The 22101-nt window shown below is 42.8% G+C and overlaps 2 protein-coding genes and 1 long non-coding RNA gene across 3 annotated transcripts; 2 read left to right on the plus strand and 1 right to left on the minus strand.

The window, feature by feature from the left end:
- The first annotated feature begins 1758 nt into the window (after nucleotides 1–1758).
- ltb4r2b (leukotriene B4 receptor 2b) lies at nucleotides 1759–7185 on the plus strand. The gene is made up of 5 exons (XM_021613764.3): nucleotides 1759–2055; nucleotides 5291–5913; nucleotides 6218–6418; nucleotides 6533–6576; nucleotides 6705–7185. Exons 2-5 carry the CDS (start codon nucleotides 5308–5310, stop codon nucleotides 6958–6960), a joined length of 1107 nt encoding a protein of 368 aa, XP_021469439.3. The 5' UTR covers nucleotides 1759–2055; nucleotides 5291–5307; the 3' UTR covers nucleotides 6961–7185.
- Nucleotides 7186–16335: 9150 nt separating this feature from the next.
- LOC110530578 (uncharacterized) lies at nucleotides 16336–17678 on the minus strand. The gene is made up of 3 exons (XR_002474548.3): nucleotides 17492–17678; nucleotides 16831–16868; nucleotides 16336–16643 (listed from the first exon to the last, which is right to left on the minus strand). It is a non-coding gene; the product is annotated as an uncharacterized LOC110530578 (long non-coding RNA).
- A 100-nt stretch (nucleotides 17679–17778) lies between these two features.
- On the plus strand, nucleotides 17779–22098 carry sdr39u1 (short chain dehydrogenase/reductase family 39U, member 1). The gene is made up of 6 exons (XM_021613770.3): nucleotides 17779–18767; nucleotides 19528–19634; nucleotides 19953–20035; nucleotides 21006–21127; nucleotides 21250–21402; nucleotides 21549–22098. The coding sequence occupies exons 1-6, from the start codon at nucleotides 18752–18754 to the stop codon at nucleotides 21977–21979; spliced, it is 912 nt and encodes a 303-aa protein (XP_021469445.2). The 5' UTR covers nucleotides 17779–18751; the 3' UTR covers nucleotides 21980–22098.
- Nucleotides 22099–22101: the final 3 nt, after the last annotated feature.

Below are 22101 nucleotides of genomic sequence, written 5' to 3' on the forward strand. Positions count from 1 at the left end.
ATGTGTTGCTTTTACGCCAAACATAACGTTTTGCATTGTTGCCAAAAAGTTCAATTTTGGTTTCATCTGACCAGAGCACCTTCTTCCACATGTTTGGTGTGTCTCCCAGGTGGCTTGTGGCAAACTTTAAACAACACTTTTTATGGATATCTTTAAGAAATGGCTTTCTTCTTGCCACTCTTCCATAAAGGCCAGATTTGTGCAATATACGACTGATTGTTGTCCTATGGACAGAGTCTCCCACCTCAGCTGTAGATCTCTGCAGTTCATCCAGAGTGATCATGGGCCTCTTGGCTGCATCTCTGATCAGTCTTCTCCTTGTATGAGCTGAAAGTTTAGAGGGACGGCCAGGTCTTGGTAGATTTGCAGTGGTCTGATACTCCTTCCATTTCAATATTATCGCTTGCACAGTACTCCTTGGGATGTTTAAAGCTTGGGAAATCTTTTTGTATCCAAATCCGGCTTTAAACTTCTTCACAACAGTATCTCGGACCTGCCTGGTGTTTTCCTTGTTCTTCATGATGCTCTCTGCGCTTTTAACGGACCTCTGAGACTATCACAGTGCAGGTGCATTTATACGGAGACTTGATTACACACAGGTGGATTGTATTTATCATCATTAGTCATTTAGGTCAACATTGGATCATTCAGAGATCCTCACTGAACTTCTGGAGAGAGTTTGCTGCACTGAAAGTAAAGGGGCTGAATAACTTTGCACGCCCAATTTTTCAGTTTTTGATTTGTTAAAAAAGTTTGAAATATCCAATAAATGCCGTTCTACTTCATGATTGTGTCCCACTTGTTGTTGATTCTTCACAAAAAAATACAGTTTTATATCTTTATGTTTGAAGCCTGAAATGTGGCAAAAGGTCGCAAAGTTCAAGGGGGCCGAATACTTTCGCAAGGCACTGTATATGTATATATATAGTGGCAGACCAGGGGGTTGTGTCAAAACATTTGCACAGATCAGACACAGAGTAGGATTAGCTCAGTTTCAAAGGTGTTTATTAAAATAATAGTTCAAAAGAAAAGAATAGGTCTCCCCCATGAGACCCTCTCCGGGATACCATCTTCTGGGCTCCGGGTCTTGCTGTGTCCTGTGGGGATCAAAATCTGAACTCACTCCTGTTACCTCTGCAACCGTCCCCAACTATACAGGTGTCCTTTCTTGCTCTTTCCCTTACATAGACTGACCAGGTGAATCCTGGTGAAAGCTATGATCCCTTACTGAAGTCTCTTAAATCCACATCAATCACTGTAGATGAAAGGGAGGAGACAAGCTAAAGAAGGATTTTTAATCCTTGAGACAATTGAGACATAGTGTGCCATTTAGAGGGTAAATGGGCAAGACAAAAAATATAAGTGCCTTAGAAGAGGGTATGTCATGAGTGAGGATGTTGAATCAACGTGGAAAACTGATTGGATTTGCAAAAGTAATCGACTTTAGGGCATTTCGTATTTTTAACCTAAATCCAATGACATGGTGACATTTTTTGTTGACTTCACGTTAGTTGACAACTCAACTAAATGTAAATCAAATCTAGACATTGAACTGATGTCTGTGCCCAGTTGGCAGACACAATGCGTGCCTGACTACCTCTAAAGGAAGATCACAATCAGATCACAATGTGTCTTTTAATCTTCTACACCTGTCGGATAATGTGGGTACAATCAGAATATTGGCAAGATCAGGACAAAGGGGGGAAGGTTAGCACCAGGAAAAACACCGCTGTGGAGGGTGTGTGTGTGAAAGAGAGTGAGAGGTTGGAGACTAAAGGAAGGACACACCTCTCTCGCCCTTCAGAGCATGTTACAGCTTGTGGGGCAGCACATTTATTAGACACAGTAACAGGGAAAGACAGGGGAAACAAGCAGTTGTAAAGAAAAAAATAGAATGAGAGAGGGAGTTGGATACAAGCTGTCAGAAAAGAGAGATAAACAAAGAGTATAGATAAACACAAAACTATTGCCACCATATGGTTACACACCCTACTCAGATCCATTGCTCTTCATCACCTTCTTCGCCATCCTCTGAAGTCTTGATTGTGTAGTAAGGTGAGTGGATGCAAATATCCTGAATTTTTCCCTGGGATATACTCGATTCTCATTTTCAGTCTCTCTCTCTCTGTCTTTCTCTCTCTCTCTCTTTCTCTTTCGTTCTCTCTCTCTCTCTCTCATAATCATTCCTAATCTCATAATAATTCCTAATTCATTTCCAATGATCTTATTTTCCAATTCCATCCTCTTCCCTCTATCTATCTTCTTTCCCTCTCATATCCATGTGTTGATGAGTGAATCCTGTCTCTGTGTGGTTCAGTGTGTTACTTGCTGTTGACGTAACTCTGCCTTGATTCTTATGTTGACACATAAGGTCAGCTTTTGAAATCCACTTCAAACAGTGTAGATAAAGGGGAGGAGACCGACTAAAGAAGAATTTTTAATTCTTGCGATAATTGAGACAGGGATTGTGTATGTGTGCCATTCAGAGGGTGAATGAGCAAGACAACAGATTAGGTGTTCCAGATGTTTTCTACACTCAGTGTATAATACAATGCACTTTCCACTGCTGTTCACTTTTTTTATTTGTCAAAATAACTGCACAAGTGGAAACTTGTTGCCCTGTTCATAGCCTGATTGACAAAATGTCCACTTCTGTGAACCATTATTTGGTGTCCTTCCTCTTCATAGCTTTACAGAAATATATTTTTTTGGGGGTAGAAATAGAAATTACACCACGGAGGAAGACAAGCATAATGCCTGTGATGATAAGAGGAAATTATTGTGGCAATGTAGAGTACAGAGAGCGATACAGAGAGATACAGAGAGAGATACAGAGAGAGAGAGCAGGAGGGAGGAAATCAAGAGAAGTCTATGACTATCGAAGTGGAGTCTTTTAAAGGAGCAGCGTTAATATTTGGCATGTTTTAGCATGCCATCTCTGTGTTGTGACAATATACTGTTGGCCAGGAGGGCTAATGTGAATATTTGCTTGCCTGTGTCAGTGGCAAAATGTTTTATGTGTGCTGCAAACACATTGTCTACCGCAAAGATACAACAGTGAGTGAGGGTTGAGCGACATGTAGCCCCAACCTCAAATAGAATTATATCCCAAAGCTATTTCTATCAGTGTAAACATGATCTTGGATGCCCATGCTTCACTCACGTCAATGAGGTGAGATTTGGAAGGATGGACTCGTGAAACTAGTGTAAACCATATGTAAAAACAATTCACCTAATTTTGAGTTGGTGACAGTTCCGTGATATGCTACATGCATGACCAAAACTATGGGGACACCTGCTCGTCGAACATCTCATTGCAAAATCATGTGCATTCATATGGAGTTAGTTCCCCCTTTGCTGCTATAAGAGCCTCCACTCTTCTGGGAAGACTTTCTCCTAGATGTTGGAACATGGCTGCAGGGACTTGCTACCATTCAGCCACAAGAGCATTAGTGTGGTTGGACACTGCTGTTGGGCGATTAGGCTTGGCTCAGAGTCTGCGTTCAAATTCATCCCAAAGGTGTTTGATGGGGGTAAGGTCAGGGATCTCTCTGCTGGCCAGTCAAGTTATTCCACACCGATCTTGACAAACCATTTCTGTATGCCCCTTGCTTTGTTCATGGGGACATTGTCATGTTGAAACAGTAAAGCTGGCAACCGTTCCCTAAATGGTTGCCAGCCGCACCAATGTGTCAGAGAAAACACGGCCCAACTGACAACCGAGTCAGCTTGCAGGCACCCGGCCCGCCACAAGGACTCTTTAGAGCACAATGAGCCAAGGAAATCCCGCTGACCAACCCCTCACTAACCCAGACAACGGTAGGCCAATTGTGCACCGCCCCATGGGTCTCCCAGTCACGGCCGGCTGTGGCACAGCCTGGGATAGAACCCAAGGCTGTAGTGGCACCTCAGCACTTCGATACAGTGCCTTAGACCACTGCGCCACTCGGGAGGCCCACAGAAAGCCCTTTCCTGTTGCACATGGTGATCTTAGGCTTGTGTGCGCCTGCTCGGCCGTGGAAATCCATTTCATGAAGCTCCCGACGAACAGTTATTGTGCTGACGTTGCTTCCAGAGGCAGTTTGGAATTCGGTAGTAAGTGTTGCAACCCGAGGACAGACAATTTTTACGAGTCACGCACTTCAGCACTCAGTGATCCTGTTCTGTGAGCTTGTGTGGCCCACCACTTCGCGGCTGAGCCATTGTTGCTCCTAAATGTTTGCACTTCACAATAACAGCACTTACAGTTGACCGGGGCAGCTCTAGCAAGGCAGAAATTTAACAAACTGACTTGTTGGAAAGGTGGCATCCTATTACGGTGCCACGTTGAAAGTCACTGAGCTCTTCAGTAAGGCCATTCTACTGCCAATGTTTGTCTATGGCGATTGCTCAATTTTATACACCTGTCAGCAATGGGTGTGTCTGAAATTCAGTAATTTGAAGGGGTGTCCACATAGTTTTGCACATAGAGTGTACTTCCCAAACATATGTCTCTTTCTCTCTACCCTCGTTTACATCTTGTGCTATCGTGAGTTTTGTGAGACCTGATCAATATGATCCGATCACTATCTGATCAAGGTTTATCGCGTCTACACGTTGTATTAAAATGTGTCTCTTATCCTTCCATCGTGTCAGCACTAAGTTGGTGCCTCCCTGTATGGAAACTATTTGACAGATATTCTTTAAAAATAATCGGAGTTTATTTAAGACAATGATACCATAAATCATTGGTGCTACCTGTGTCAATGATTTTAGAGTGATGATTATAATGATGATTTAAATGGTTTCACCATCCAGGTCTGTTTGATATCCAGACACAATGTGTGCCTGATCACAATCAGATCACAATTTTATTGTCTACACCTGTCTAGAAATGTAGCCTGGGCACAATCAGAATGTAGAAAAGATCAAGACAAAGGGCACATGCTAGCAACAGGTATAAACGGGGCTATTGTTTCGCCCTTTACCTCAGAGCTAATAACCGTACAAATGGCCAATGACATTGATTTCCTCCTTTTTTCTGACTCGTCCATCTCCTTCCTTCTTTAATCACACAGAATTGAAGATGACAGACAGCACCTTGAGCCCTCAACTAAAACCTTTACATCAAAACAATATGTTCTTACCTTAGCTTCAATAAGTAAAATGTCTACTGATAACTGTGTTTTATGTAGGTCATACTCTTTGTCAATGACCCAAGCTCTGTGCTACTTTTCAACTTGAAGGTTGATAACACACAGTAGCCATTAGAGTCCATGGATAACTCTGTCTTTCTCCCTCTCTCCCTCAGAGCTGATAACCCTCACTATGGCTAAGGATGGCAGTTCCCTCCTCCATTATCTCAACAAGTCCACTTCCACCTCTATCCTCTTCACCAAAGACACTGTTGAGGATTCCAGCATCGTGAGTAATGACGCCACCACAGCCATAGGAGCCCTCATCTTGGGCCTGGTCTTCCTCCTCGGCGTCCCAGGAAACCTCTTCATCATTTGGAGCATCCTGGCCCGTGCCCGCCAACGCTCCGTTACCACCCTCCTCATCCTCAACCTCGCGTGCGCCGATGGCTTTCTCATGTGCCTTACCATCTTCTTCCTAATTTATCTGGCCAGGCAGAACTGGGACTTTGGCGACCTCATGTGCAAAGGGCTGTTTTACCTGTGCAACACTAACATGTACGCCTCCATCTTCCTCATCACGCTGATGAGCCTGCACAGGCTAGTTGCAGTGGTGTGGCCCCATCGAGTGGCGGCCCTGGCCAGCAAGAAGATGGTGGTGCGGGCAATAGCTGTGCTCTGGGCCCTAGTGTTCTCAATTTCTATCCCTGCTCTGGTGTTCAGGCAGGTGAGGTATGATCATGATGAACAGAACAACACCCGCCTGGTGTGTGCCTCAAATCACTCCCGGTCTCGATATGTAAGTTTAAGAGATAAGTGAATATTAAGTTAATAATGAAGTTAGATACATTATATATTTTTTCTGGTTTAAGTATATAGTTATTCAGGATTAGGAAGAGGTTTACATGTTGATACAGGTACAGTCATTATATGACTACTAAAATCACAGGAGCCTCCCTTTCTTCCTGACATCATAAATCCTAACTAATCTTACATTTAGCTTGATCTTGGTATGACAGACCCATTCGTGTTCAAATAAGCCTGGTATTGTACCATGTCATTACATGTGTGCAGTTTATCATTACATAATTTCTCATGTTCAGGTGGTGTACCAGTACACCTTTGAGACAGTAGTGGGATTCCTGGTTCCGTACGGGGTTATAGTGAGCAGCTACGTCTGCATCCTGAGACGCCTCAGACAGACCAAGTTCCGTCGTAAGGTCCGCAGTGAGAAACTCATCCTGGCCATCGTTGTGATGTTTGGCATCTTCTGGTTGCCATATCACCTCATTAACATAATACAGGTCTGTGTGATCATACGGTATTGTTTATCTTGCAATTTCACTCAGAGTGTGGAGTGTAGCATAGAAAGTTATACTATTTTACAGTGAATGACTGTACTTTTTTTTCTCTCCTAGGTGGTGGCTGAACAGTTTGATGACAGCTCACCAACGAAAAAGAGGTATGTGCCAACCAACCCAACATCTTTCCCCTCCATTTAGCTAAAGTTAAATTTAACATAAGCACCAACACCCATACAATAAGAAAAGGACTGGAACTGCAACATGAACTCTATCCCTCTCTCTGCAGACTAGATATGGTATGGCAGCCTAGTCGTGCTGTGACCTCCGCTCTGGCCTTCATCAGCAGCTGTGCTAACCCTATACTCTACACCTTTGCTGGAAAATCCTACATCAAAGAGGACGGCATTGCCTTCATGGCTCGGCTCTTTGAGGGGACATCTCTGGACACTGGGATAAAGAAGGGAATTGGACTAAAAGATGCGTTGTCTTTCAGCAGCACTGGGGGCAATGCTGTGAAGAACGAAAAACAGACACTTGTGTAGAGTTGCACTGCAGATGCTATCCACTCATCATGACGATGCACTGCTGCACACAGACTGCTTCGAAACCTTTACCTGTCCAAATGGGACCATCTGAAAGAATCCCTACAATATTCAGTGCACCTTGTGTTAGACAAGTTTCTCAGTAGACCCAAATTCACTGCCACTAATCTTTGTAAATGCGTTTTGTAAATGTGCCCCCCCCAAAAAATTAAAATACTTTTAATATACACTGCTTGTACTGCTTGAATGTTTGTTGAATCCCATGTTGTAAATACCACTTATAATACTGTGGAATATTGTGATTAAAATAAGTGTGGAAAATGATTAATAATTTGAGTTCTGAATATGTAAACTCAACTTCAGGTTATAATTACCTAACCAAACAAATCCAATTTTAAGGGTCACATACACGTGATTAGCAGATTTTTATAGCAGGTGTAGCGAAATGCTTGTGCTTCGTCAGTGCAGTAATATCTAACAAATTACACAACATATACCCAATACACACAAATCTAAGTAGGAATGAATTAAGACTATATACATGTATGGATGGATGAGTGATGTCAGAGCGGAAAGGACTAAGATACAGTAGAATAGAATACAGTAGAGAGAGAGGTGCATATGAGATGAGTAATGCAAGATATGTAAACATTAAAGTGACTAGTGTTCCATTCCTTAAAGTGGCCAGAGATTTATAGTCTATGCCTATAGGTAGCAGCCTCTAATGTGCTAGTGGCCATGAGATAGCTGGAACCAAGAGTCTGAAAAACAGCTTTGATGCACCTGTACTGACCTCGCCTTCTGAATGTTAGCGGGGTGAACAGGCAGTGGCTCGGGTGGTTGAGGTCCTTGATATTTTTGGCCTTCCTGTGACATTGGATGCTGTACAGTAGGTGTCCTGGAGGGCGGGTAGTGTGCCCCTGGTAATGCGTTGGGTAGACCGTACCACCCTCTGGAGAGCATTGGTTGCGGGTGGTGCAGTTGCCATACCAGGCTGTGATACAGCCCGACAGGATGCTTTCAATTGTGCATCTGTAAAAGTTTAAGGGTTTTAGGTGACAAGAAAACTTTCTTTAGCCTCCTGAGGTTGAAGAGGCTCTGTTGCGCCTTCTTCACCACACTGTCTGTGTGGGTGGTCCATCTCAGTTTGTCTGTGGGTGGTCCATCTCAGTGATGTGTACGCCAAGGAACTTGAAGCTTTCCACCTTCTCTGCGGTCTCGTCGATGTAGCTAGGAGGGTGCACCCACGATCATCTCAATTGTTTTGTTGATGTTGAGTGAGGTTGTTTTCCAGGCACCACACTCCCAGAACCCTCACCTCCTCCCTGTAGGCTGTCTCATCATCGTTGGTAATCAAGCCTAATACTGTTGTGTCATCTGCAAACTTGATGATTGAGTTGGAGGCATGCTTGGCCACACAGTCATGGGTGAACAGGGAGTACAGGAGGGGGCTGAACATGCACCCTTGTGGGGCCCCAGTGTTGAGGATCAGCAGAGTGGAGGTGATGTTTCCTACCTTCACCACCCGAATGAGACCTGTCAGGAAGTCCAGGATCCAGTTGCACAGGGTGGGGTTCAGACCCAGGGTTTTGAGCTTAATGATGAGCTTGCAGGGTACTATGGTGTTGGATGCCGAGCTATAGTCAATAAACAGCATTCTTACATAGGTATTCCTCTTGTCCAGATGGGATAGGGCAGTGTGCAGAGTGATGGTGATTGCATCGTCTATGGATCTATTGGGGCGGTAAGCAAATTGAAGTCAGTCTAGAGTGGCAGGTAAGGTAGAGGTGATATGATCCTTAACTAGTCTCAAAGCACTTCATGATGACAGAGGTGAGTGCTAAGTAGCAATAGTCATTAAGTTCAGTTACCTTTGCCTTCTTGGGTACTGGAACAATGGTGGCCATCTTGAACAAAACTGAGCTCCCTCCTTTTATCTCTGGAACCGTCCCCAACTATGCGGGATCAACCTTTCCTCCCCCAGTCCCTTCTCCCATGTGCTGCCCTTCCCTTCCGGCAGCTTTATGGGACTTGTCCAGCTGGTAATCAATCAGCCCTTGATTACTCAGCCCCAATTAGTCCTTGCCAGAGAGCCCGGCGAGACCTGGCACATCCAGAAGAGGGAGCCATCGCCTTGTGATGTAGACTCCGTCTGTCACCAGGCCTTGACGAGTCTCCCCCTGGTGGCTGACCTGCTGTACGCCACACTTCCCACAATACGTTGGGTGAATTTTGGCCCATTCCTCCTGACAAAGCTGGTGTAACTGAGTCGGGTTTGTAGGCCTCCTTGCTCGCACATGCTTTTTCAGTTCTGCCCACAAATGTTCTATGGGATTGAGGTCAGGACTTGATTTGACTTTGTTGTCCTTAACCCATTTTGCCACAACTTTGGAAGTATGCTTGGGGTCATTGTCCATTTTGAAACCTCATTTGCGACCAAGCTTTAACTTCCTGAGTGGTGTCTTGAGATGTTGATTCAATATGTCCACAGAATTTTCTTGCCTCATGATGCCATCGATTTTGTGAAGTGCACCAGTCCCTCCTGCAGCAAAGCACCCCCACAACATGATGCTGCCACCCTCGTGCATCACGGTTGGGATGGTGTTCTTCGGCTTGCAAGCCTCCCCCTTTTTCCTCCAAACATAATGATGGTCATTATGGTCAAACAGTTCTATTTTTGTTTCATCAGACCAGAGGACGCTTCTCCAAAAAGTACGATCTTTGTCCCCATGTGCAGTTGCAAACGTAGTCTGGCTTTTTTATGGCGGTTGTGGACCAGTGACTTCTTCTTTGCTGAGCGGCCTTTCAGGTTATGTCAATATAGGACTTGTTTTATAGTGGATATAGATACTTTTGTACCTGTTTCCTCCAGCATCTTCACAATGTCCTCTTTTGTTCTGGGATTGATTTGCACTTTTCGCACCAAAGTACATTGGTCTCTTGGAGACAGAATGCGTCTCCTTCCTGAGCGGTATGACGGCTGCGTGGTCCCATGGTGCTTATACTTGCGTACTATTGTTTGTACAGATGAACGTGGTACCTTCAGGCATTTGGAAATTGCTCCCAAGGATGAACCAGACTTGTGGAGGTCTACAATTTATTTTCTGAGGTCTTGGCTTATTTCTTTTGATTTTCCCATGATGAGGCACTGAGTTTGAAGGTAGGTGTTGGAATACATTCACAGGTACACCTCCAATTGACTCAAATGATGTCAATTAGCCTATCAGAAGCTTCTAAAGCCATGACATCATTTTCTGGAATTTTCCAAGCTGTTTAATGGCACAGTCAACTTAGTGTATGTAAACTTTTGATCCACTGGAATTGTGATATAGTGAATTATAAATGAAATAATCTGTCTGTAAACAATTGTTGGAAAAATGACCTGTGTCATGCACAAAGTAGATGTCCTAACCGACTTGCCAAAAGTATAGTTTGTTAACAAGAAATTTGTGGAGTTGTTGAAAAACAAGTTTTAATGACTCCAACCTAAGTGTATGTAAACTTCCGACTTCAACTGTATGTAATTGCAATGTTTCAATTTTAGCTGTGATCTTTTGTCTACCTCAGAGATGATCCTGAAGTTGATATTTGACAGGAAGCTGTTGCCTTTCCAGACAGCCTTAGCCTGAGGAAGACAGGTATTACTCTGTTTATCAACCTCAGACTCAGTGGGGAGAACAGTTGAGATGTCCACCTCTCTGTCATGGATGCTGGCCCCATCTTCAGATGTTCTTTAGCGCCCAATGTACTATTTCTGCATTACTGAATCAGAAAACTGAGAGATGTTGTCCATGACTTTATGGACCATAACCTTTGTAAACAGATTCACAGCATTGTCGTATGTCTGTGAAGAGCTGTCGGAGACTGCATATCTTCCAGAAGAAATGCAGTTCTGAAAGTTAAATCAGTAAGACTGGTCTGAATGGATCATCACTTTTAATTCATCTAGTAAACTCATAATTCACATCGCTTCCTATCTCACTCATCAGCATTATAGGTATTTACCCTGAACAAAAATATATACTCAACATACAAAAAAATGTAAGATTTTACTGAGTTACAGTTATTTGTAAATCAGTCAATTTAAATAAATTCATTAGACCCTAATCTATGGATTTCACATGACTGGGAATGCTGATATGCACCTGTTGGTCACAGATACCTTAAAAAAAAGTAGGGAGTGGGTCAGAAAACCAGTCAGTATCTGGTGTGACCACAATTTGCCTCATGGGGCACGACACGTCTCCTTTGCATAGAGTTGATCAGGCTGTTGATTGTGGCCTGTGGAATGTTGTCCCAATGGCTGTGCAAAGTTGCTCAATATTGGCAGGCACTCGAACATGCTGTCGTACACGTCGATCCATAGCATCCCAAACGTGCTCAATAGGTGACATATCTGGGGAGTATGCAGGACATGGAAGAACTTGCACATTTTCAGCTTCCAGGAATTGTGTACAGATGCTTTCGACATAGGGCAGTGCATTATCATGCTGAAACATGAGGTGATGGCGGCGGATGAATGGCACGACAATGGGCCTCAGAATCTCGTAACGGTATCTCTGTGCGTTAAAATTGCCATTGATAAAATGCAATTGTATTCGTTGTCTGTAGCTTATACCTGCCCATACCATAACCCCACTGTCACCTTGGGGGCCACTGTGTTTTTGGGAACCTTCAATGCTGCAGAAATGTTTTGGTACCCTTCCCCAGATCTGTGCCTCGACACAAACCTGTCTCTGAGCTCTATGGACAATTATTTTAACTTAATGGCTTGGTTTTTGCTCTGGCAACTGTGGGACCTTCTTTAGACAGGTGTGCAGTACTTAACTTGAGCCGGATCCTGTCGGAACAGGATCCTGCACCTCTCAGATTTGACTTTGTTTGTTCCAGCACCTATTTGCCCAGATCCGGTACCCCTCGCAGCATGATTTATTCATAATTTCATTGTTCGCACTGTAGACATTCTAATAAAAGCAATAAGCATTAAATCAAGTTGTCTCCTCGTCTCCCGGGTGGCGCAGTAGTTAAGGGCGCTGTACTGCAGCGCCAGCTGTGCCACCAGAGACTTTGGGTTCGCGCCCAGGCTCTGTCGTAACCGGCCGCGACCTGGAGGTCCGTGGGACGACGCACAATTGGCCTAGCGTCGTCCGAGTTAGGGAGGGTTTGGCCGGTAGGGAATTTCTTGTCTTATCGCGCACCAGCGACTCCTGTGGCGAGCCGGGCGCAGTGCACGCTAACCAGGTTGCCAGGTGCACGGTGTTTCCTCCGACACATTGGTGCGGCTGGCTTCCGGGTTGGATGGCGCTGTGTTAAGAAGCATGACTTTCAACCTTCGTCTCTCCTGAGCCCGTACGGGAGTTGTAGCGATGAGAAAAGATAGTAGCTACTAAACAATTGGATACCACGAAATTGGGGAGAAAAAGGGGTAAAATTAAATTTAAAAAAATTAATAAAAAAAAATCGTCTCCTCGTTATTTCTCCTGCCCCCCCAGACCATCATGTAAAAGTGCGGTGATCCTTCTATGTAATCATCCTATCCTGTACATAGAGGTTATTGGGAGGGACAGTGGGGTAAGTAACTGATCTTGACACAGGTCCTGGTAGTGGTGGTCAGCTAGTCCCTACGTAGTCACGTCACGTAGCCTAGTCTAGTCATCTCCCTACTGAATTTGAATCATGGGAAAGCCAAATAAAAAATTTATAAAAAAAAGGCAATCGAGTTTGACATTTTTCAAGTCCAAAAATCCAGAGAAAGATGGTGAATTCGAACCCAGTACGGGCCAGAGAACTGTCAGTGCGTGAGAGGAGTGAGGGGCAAACTGTTCCTGATGGCAATGCTAATATACAGTGTCAAGTAAAAGTATGTGAACCCTTGGAAATACCTGGATTTCTGCATAAAATGGTCATCAAATTTGATCTGATCTTCACAACAATAAGCAAACATAGTGTGCTTAAACTAATAACACACAAATTACTGTATTTTTATTATCCTACAGTGTAGGTTGTCCAGATAATTCCAAAGGATTCACATACTTTTTCATGCCACTGTACCTGTTGCAAGACCCACTGGTTGATGCTTATTTATAAAACCCTCTTAAGCCTCACTCCCCCCTATCTGAGATATTCTGCCAGTCACATTCTGTTAAAGGTCCCCAAAGCACACACATCCCTGGGTCGCTCGTCTCTCTTCATTTAGCTGCAGCTAGCGACTGGAACGAGCTGCAACAAACACTCAAACTGGACAGTTTTATCTCAATCTCTTCATTCAAAGACTCAATCATGGACACTCTTACTGACAGTTGTGGCTGCTTTGCGTGATGTATTGTTGTCTCTACCTTCTTGCCCTTTGTGCTCTTGTCTGTGCCCAATAAAGTTTGCACCATGTTTTGTGCTGCTACCATGTTGTACTGCTGCCATGTTGTGTTGCTACCATGCTGTGTTGCCGTGTGTTGCTGCCATGCCATGTTGTTGTCTTAGGTCTCTCTTTATATTGTGTTGTCTCTTGTCATGATGTGTATTTTGTCCTATATTTTTAATTGTATTTATTTTGTTAATCACAGCCCCTGGTCCCCACAGGAGGCCTATTGACTTTTGGTAGGTGTCATTGTAAATAATAATTTATTCTTAATTAACTGACATGCCTAGTTAAATAAATAAAGTAAACAAATTATCCCACCAGTTCACTCTACTAGCTAGTATTTTTTTTAGCAAGAAGTTGACTCTCGAGAGTTAAATGGACTTGACATGGGTAAAGTCATTGTGGGAGTTTGTAATCTGAATATGTGCTTCATATTATCACATAGGCAGGAGGCCTACAAATTCTTATATGTGGGTTCTGCTGTAGCCTACATAGATTTATTTTATGTTATATTCCAATATTGCGAAATTTGTCGTGAAATATGAAATACGGGTCTTGTGAGCCCCACAGCTGAGTATGTGTGCATATGGTGGGTGTTCTGCAGTGTCGCATAAAAATGTTGCTGTACATTGATGTCTATAAAATTAGGCTATAAGAAATTCTGACTTGTGTAAGCCCCACGCTATACTCAAGTATGTGGGTTTACTGCAGTGACGTCTAAAATGCTTTGAATTAATTAGCACCTTGCAGAGTGCTGTACGTTTCACCTCCATAGATAGTAGGCTACTTGGCTGCTACGTTGTGCTTGACACTTTTTCTCAAAGTGTTATGGTACCTCAGAGACCACCCGGATAACCCCCCCCCATTTTTTAATTTAAAAAAAAAATAAACCTGTTTTCACTGTGTCATTATGGGGTATTGCATGTAGATTGATGAGGAACATTTTTTATTTAATCAATTTTAGAATAAGATAACAAAATGTGGAAAAAGTCAATGGGTCTGAATAATTTCCTGAATGCACTGTATTCGTTAAGGACTGGGGAGTTTTTCAGGATAAAAAAGAAGCAGAACGGAGAGGCACAGTCAGAATCCTTGAGGAAAACCTGGTTCAGTCTACTTTCCACCAGACATTGGGAGATGAGTTCACCTTTCAGCAGTACAATAACCTAAAACACAAGGCCAAATCTCCACTGGAGTTGCTTACCAAGAAGACAGTGAACGTTCCTGAGTGGCCGAGTTACAATTTTGACCTGAAAATGGTTGTCTAGCAATAATTAACAACCAATTTGACAGAGCTTGAAGAATTTTTCAAAGAATAATGGGCAAATGTCTCACAATCCAGGTGTAGAAAGCTCTTAGAGACTTAACCAGAAAGACAACCAGCTGTAATTGCTGCCAAAGATGATTCTAACATGTATTGATTGACTCGGGGGGTTGAAGTGTTTAATTTTTAATAAATCTTTCACAAATGTAAAAAAAAAATGCCTTCCACTTTCACATGAAAGTTTTGTGTATAGATCGTTGACAAAAAAACAATTAAATACATTTGAATCCTACTTTGTAACACAACAAAATGTGGAAAAAGTAAAAGGGTGTGAATACTTTCTGAAGGCACAGTATACATAGTGGCTGTAGAATTAACACATTTCAGAGAGGGGTCTGGAGAAGCACTCAATGGCTTAGTTGAGTCTTTCTGGGTAAGTAAGAGATTTGCACACCTGGATTGTACAATATATGCACATTATAATTTTTACAATTCTTCAAGATCTGTCAAATTGGTTGTTGATCATCACTGGACAGCCATGTTCAAGTCTTGCAATAGATTTTTAATCCGATTTAAGTCAAAACTGTAACTAGGTCACTCAGGAACATTCAATGTAATCTTGGTAAGCAGACTAACATCGCTGCTCTACCAGGGGTCGAGTCGGAGAACAGGGAGGGGGCGGTTAGGTCAGGTAGAGCACTAGAGCAGCGGCGGTGTCTGAGGACAGGGCAGCTAGTGGATGCTCTGCGACTTCTGAGAATTGTGATTGATAGATAAGATTGAATGACTTTTATATGGCTATAGGGGGGGTCTGGTGACGCCATAGTAGCGATAAATTGTGCCGTAATTAGGCTATTGATTTAGCTTATAAAATAGATGGGCTATTAGTTTGAAATTACAACAGGATCATTTCAAGAGCCAACCATTATAAAGGTACATCTAATACCTTAACCCTCAGCTGAGGGTCCGCTCATACAATTTAGCGATTTCCCCCCCTTAATTTTAGGATCAAAAGAATCGTGCTGTGTTTTGTATTTGTTAATTTTCCCGTTTGTGCTTGGAATGGCACGGTTACTATGGGAAAGTCACATGTCATAATGCACATGTAAACGTTTTGTCGGCCAATTTTGAATCTGTAGGTTACTATATTAACCATTATTCCTTTTAAACTTTTACGTCATTAAAAGAAGTGCCATTTGGCGGCCAATCGGGCTTGTGCCACCAGTGGATTCAAATGAGAACCCTAACAATTATTTAGCCCACATGGCTCCAGTTCCATTTGCAGAAACTTAAACATAGGGTGACAGTGAGCAAAATAACCACAGATGGGAAGTTAATGGTTTATTAAAAGGTATACATTTTACTAGGGTTGCAGTCCTCAGATCAAAATTGCATTGAATCAAATCCAATGATTTATCGACCATAGGACGGGGTGCCGCAATTGCAAAATACCACGGGTATGACGCTAAAATGTGTAACTGGATTATAAAAGCAATAAGGAACCTCATGGGTTTGGTAAAACGCTTCAGGTCGGTCACGTGTGCTAGCAATGCAGAGGTCACGCCGAATTGGAACTCCCTAAACCAGCAGCAAGACATCCTCTACACTCCTCCCCCTCGTGGGGGCTATTTGAATGCTCATGGAAATTGGGGGCCGCTAGAACATTCTCTATTACAAGCAGCACTCGCCTAGCCCTCATGTGGTGGCTAGAAACCGACCGCTAGTCAGCCAATCCAGTAATGGTGAGACGCTATAGTGATGATTTTATTTTTATTTTATTTTAAAGAGGTATTAACAGTTACAACTGCCAATGACATTCCATAAATTATAAACAGTCAACATTCACTGCATTTATTGAACACTTTGAACCAAAAGTAACATTTTGTACAATTTTGAACCAGTTCGATAGTGCCGCAGACAAAACGCATCTGGTTAGCAACTGTAGAGTACATACGTAGTCATTAGATGTACATAAATTTGACCTCAAACTAGTTAACAGATCTGAAGATCCAGGGGTTGAATGGAAGCGGTGATCAGTCCTACAATGGCAGTTCACATTACCTAGAGATGGACAGATGGGAAACCGTTAGTACAACACAGAATGAAGAGATTCTACAACAACTCCTTAAATTTACTCAGCGCATGTGTATAATCACTAGGATTCAGGTGAAACACGGATCATGCAACAAACTCATCATAGTAAGGTTACTGAAAGGCTAGATTCAGGAGCAGAAAAGCTTATAGTTACCCGATTTTCCAGCACAGCAAGGATTGAGCTCAGATTCTCTAAAGTGACATACAAACAAAAGTCAGTTACCTATAGTCATTGACAGAAGTGTTAAATGTTGACATTGTCAACCCAGTCAGTGCAGTGAAATTATAATCACGAGGTTCAGCTGAAACACGGACTCACATGCAAATCATCATTTTGGGTTTGACGATACAACATTTGCAAGTGGTCACAGGTAAATAACGTTAGCGATGTAATAATGGACCCAGGTAGCAAGCAAAATGACTAGTCCTCGGAACCAAACCCCCCCCCCCCCCCAAAAAAAAATTACGTTTAGAGATACTGCCATGGTTCATCATGGAACCAGTTCGATAGTGCCTCAGACTAAACACATCTGGCTAGCGGCTGTACAGTACATGCCCAACATCTGCTTACTGTCTATATAAGGGCCTACGGCATTCGAATTCGTGGTTAAAAAGAAATGTAAATAGTTAGGCCCAATTCTCAGACAGGTAAAAAGTTAAGAAAATACTTGATGTTTACCGTAGCCAAGGCCTTTGAATGGTCGGTTTATTGAACCAACTTACATTTTTAAAAATCGGATAAAACTAAAAATGTATCAAGATATATTAGGCTGGCCTAAAGCTAGCCTAGCAAGTTAGCCACCAAAATGACTTACCGGCCAATTGCAAGCAAATAACCCAAAACTTGAGTCAAATATTACCTAATAAAAAAATTGTTATAAAAAAATAACTAACTGACTATCAAAATGAATCAATTGGTAGCTTATGGCGAAATCGTCCACATGTGCTGATGTCCACTTGTCCTCCGACCGCAGTAGGTGAGAAAGACTGATTGAGGGGACTGGGGGCGGATTTATATGTTTTACAAAACCACGTGTTGTTGTGGGAAACACGCATGTTGCTTCCGGGTGTGGTATCTCCCCCTAAGACATGTCTTTGTTTCAGTTCCGCGTGGAACGAATCAACGCTGAACACTTTAAACCGCGAAAGATCATTCCCGAGTTTGACAAGATGTAATATAGAAATTGTCATGGTTCGCTATAATTTTCCCCTTCGATCTGGATATCTGAGAATACAACAAGTCACACTTTCTCGTGTGCAGTGCTTGACTTGGGCAGGAACTCACCGGATGCTTGAGCTCATATGTGCCTCTTTAAGAGCATTAGCTCAAAAGCTTTATGGAGCTCCTGAACCTTAATGTAAACAATACCGGCACCTAAAAAGAGTACCGGCACCTAGTTCAGTCCAAATCAATCATTTGGGATCAAACTATTATGTTGTTATAATACAAACAAAATGTTATCATAACAAACATTTGTTCCATTATTCTGATATTGATTTATAAAGGCCAATTGACTGACAAACCAATAACTGGCTGATAACTGATCTGGTATATCCATATTTTCGAAACATGCATATGTCTGACACTATTGCCATTTAGTTGAAAGTGTTGCTGGAAACACTGCGTTTAAAAAAAATCTCCGCTTGTAAGCATAATACAAGATAGTGATTGTATAATTGGATTGAAAGGACAGTAAGTTATTTTCCTTACCTCACAAAAATGGAGGAGGGCTCTGTTCAGTATGGCATGTGACATATCTACTGGACACCGTTGGACAAATTCTTCTGCGTACACTTTAAAAAAAATAATATTTAACTAGGCAAGTCAGTTAAAGAACAAATCTTATTTTCAATGGCGGTGTAGAAACAGGGGTTAACTCAGGGGTTAACTGCCTTGTTCAGGGGCAGAAAAACAGATTTTAACCTTGTCAGCTCGGGAATTCGATCTTCCGGTTACTAGATCAACGCTCTAACCACTAGGCACCCTGCAGCGCCGTGCCAATTTGAGTTAGTGTACTGTGAACAATCAACACAGGAAAGCAGAATTCCAACCCTGGAACTGGAAATTGTGTGATATGAGAGTGTTAATAGGTATGTATAAATCAGACATTTTTATTTTATTTAACTAGGCAAGTCAGTTACAACGATGGCCTAACGTTACCACTGATCTTCAATAGCGTAACGTTACTTGGCTACTTGTAACTGAGTGTTTGTTACATTGAACGTATACTATTAGCTAGTTAAAGAAATCGTTATCAAACATGCATTCTGTGGTTCCAGTTTCATGTCATGTGTGCGGTAACTGTAGAGGAACCGCGTCAGTTTTGCTAAGGACATTTCGTTCACATTTGAAAACCCTTGTAAATATAGCCAGCTACCTTGTTTTGTAACTGAGCAAAGTGCGCATGCGCGTCAATATGACGTTTCTTTGAACGCTTATCTGTATTGTTTGGTGAGCTAAGATTCTTATGCCTAGAGTAATTGCTGGTTGTTAATACAGGTTCAGAGTTTTATTCATGTTCTCATCCAAATTTGTAGCATCGTCTATGTTTTGGACTGTGAAAAATAAAATACAAATTAGTAACAGCAGCTTCCCTAATCTAATCTTGTGGTTGTCAAACCTGTTCCATGTATTTGATCTATTCCAGAGTTAGCATACCTGATTGAACTTGTCAACTAATTATCAAGCCCTTGACTAGGTGAATTAGGTGAGCTACTTCAGGGCTACAACAAAATTGTGAAACATCTAGGGGTCCCCAAGGAGACGTTTGAGAACCACTGATATAATCAATCTTGTACTTATCCTGGCTTGTAATATTGTAATATGCTCTCTGCCTTTTATTTTCATCAGGAGGAGGATCTGGGTTTGTGGGAAGAGAGTTGACTCGTTTACTCAAGAACAAAGGTCATGAAGTCACAATAATATCCCGACAGCCAGGTCTGGGAAAGATCACATGGGTATGATTATGACCTCATTTTATAGCACTGTCATGGGCAGAGCACGCACTGAAATAATTGTAATTCATTTTCCTTTAGTATTATAATACAAGTATTCCTCACTCCTACAGAGTAACCATTCTTCATATTAGCAACCATAAGTGATCTTTGTATGCACGAATGACTGACTATAAGTCACTTTGGATAAAAGCATCTGCTAAATGGCATTTATTATTGAAGTTATTATCTATTGGAATCTTTCAGGTTGACACCCAAACATAACACATGGTGTCATCTAATAAACAATAATTAAAAAGCTATCTCATGCCCTGTTTGCAGGGTGAATTGGAGTCTGGTGGCCTCCCACCATGTGAGGCTGCTGTCAATCTGTCTGGGGAGAATCTTATGAACCCACTGCGATGGTGAGCAATGGAGCCCTCATTTTAAGCCTTTTCCAAAAATGAAAGCAATTGTCTGAGGAGGGTGCTGGACCATCAGATTTAATTTGTCACGTGGCAAATGCAACTGTTGTAGACTGACGTGAAATGCTTGCTTACTAGCCATTCCCAACTATACAGAGTAAAATACATGAGGAATAGAATACACAACCATGAAGATGTATACAGAGAGTATGAATAGCAGATCAATGTGCGAGAGGGATTTGAGGTAGATATGTAAATAAAGGCAGGATAAAGTGATTAGGTATCAGGATAGATAATAATAAGAGTAAGAATAAAGAACAGAGTAGCAGCTGCATATGATGAGTGTGTTGTGTCGGTGCGTATATATAGTCTTGTGACTGTGCATAGTCATTGCAAGATAGGGTCAACGTAGAGTCCTTCTAACCATTCAATTAACTATTTAGCAGTCTTATGGCTGTTTAGCTGTCTTGTGGCTTGGGGGTAGAAGCTGTCTCGGAGCCTGTTGGTCCGAGAGCCGATGCTCCGGAACCATTTGCCGGACGGTAGCAGAGTGAACAGTCTTTGGCTTGGGTGCCTGAAGTCTTTGGCAATTTTTCGTGCTTTCCTCTGACACCACCTGATAAAGAGGTCCTGGATTTCAGGGAGCTCGGCCCCAGTGATGTACTGGGCCGTCTGCACCACCCTCTGTAGTGCTTTGCGGTCGAGGGCGGTGCATTTGCCATACAAAGTGGTGATGTAGCGAGTCAATATGCTCTCTGGTGCAACTGTAGAACTTGAGGATCTGAGGCCCTATCTGACATAAAAAGAAAAGGGGACAGTTTGATGAAAACGTTTTAAATACAGGTTAATATCCATCATGGACTGGACTCTTTCCATACCACTCTTTGCCTCCCTCTCTCTCTTTTCTTTTTATGTTTGTCCCTCTCAACCCCACCCCCCCATTGGTTCTCCCTCCTCCATGTTGGTACAGGTGGAATGAGGGTTATAGGAAGGATCTGTTCTCCAGTCGGGTTGACACAACCACAATTCTGTCTCAAGCCATTGCTGGGTCCCCCAATCCCCCTCATGCTTGGGTCCTTGTCACAGGTGTAGGTAAGTATCCTAGGTTCCTTGCATAAAGTTTCAGTGACACTTAAAGCATCCTTAGATAGTCACAAACAATATTACAATATTTTTACCACAATTGTTGGTTGGTTTTTGTCTCTTCCCCACAGCATGTTATAAACCCAGTCTAACAGCTCAGTACACAGAAGACAGTGAGTGGACGCCATTTGACCTCCTGTCGAGACTGGTGAAGGAATGGGAGTCGGCGGGGCGTCTTCCTGAAAACATTGCACAGAATACCAGACAAGTAGTAATCAGACCAGGTGAGTACTATACATTTATTATCAGAGTGTGTGTATGTGTGTTAGATACAACTGGACAATGTTAATATGAATACGGTCCATTGAATGAGATAGCAGTCTTGTGATTTCACCACTGATACCCCTGCTCTACTGCCTTCCTCCAACAGGGGTAGTACTGGGCCGTGATGGTGGGGCCATGAAGCAGATGATGACTCCTTTCTGGCTAGGCCTTGGAGGCACGTTGGGGTCTGGCAGACAACCATTCCCCTGGATCCATGTCTCTGACCTGGCTGGAATCATTGCTCATGCCCTGGTGCCCTCTCCCGACACCCCCTCCTCTGCTGTCCCTCAAGTGTTTAACGGTGTCGCCCCAGCACTGAACACCAATTACGAGTTCACCAAAGAGCTGGGCCGGGTTCTGAGGAGACCCACTGTCTTCCCTGTGCCTGGATTTGTCATTGATGCCCTAATGGGTTCAGAGAGAGCCATAGTGCTAACCCAGGGTCAGAAAGTAGAACCCAAGAGGACTCTGGAGTCAGGCTTTCAGTACCAGTACCCAGACCTGAGCTCTGCCCTGAAGGAGATTGTTGGGAGCTAGATGTGAAACAGGAGATGTCAAGAGACTGAATGAGATTAGATTTTGTAACGTGAGAGAACTTCACTGATGTGAGCTTTTTTCCTGAATAAATATGAGATGGACCCTGTCTTTCAAAAAAAGTG

This window comes from Oncorhynchus mykiss, chromosome 8, assembly GCF_057628025.1.
Source record: "Oncorhynchus mykiss isolate SJ-2025 chromosome 8, ASM5762802v1, whole genome shotgun sequence".
NCBI lineage: Eukaryota > Metazoa > Chordata > Actinopteri > Salmoniformes > Salmonidae > Oncorhynchus > Oncorhynchus mykiss.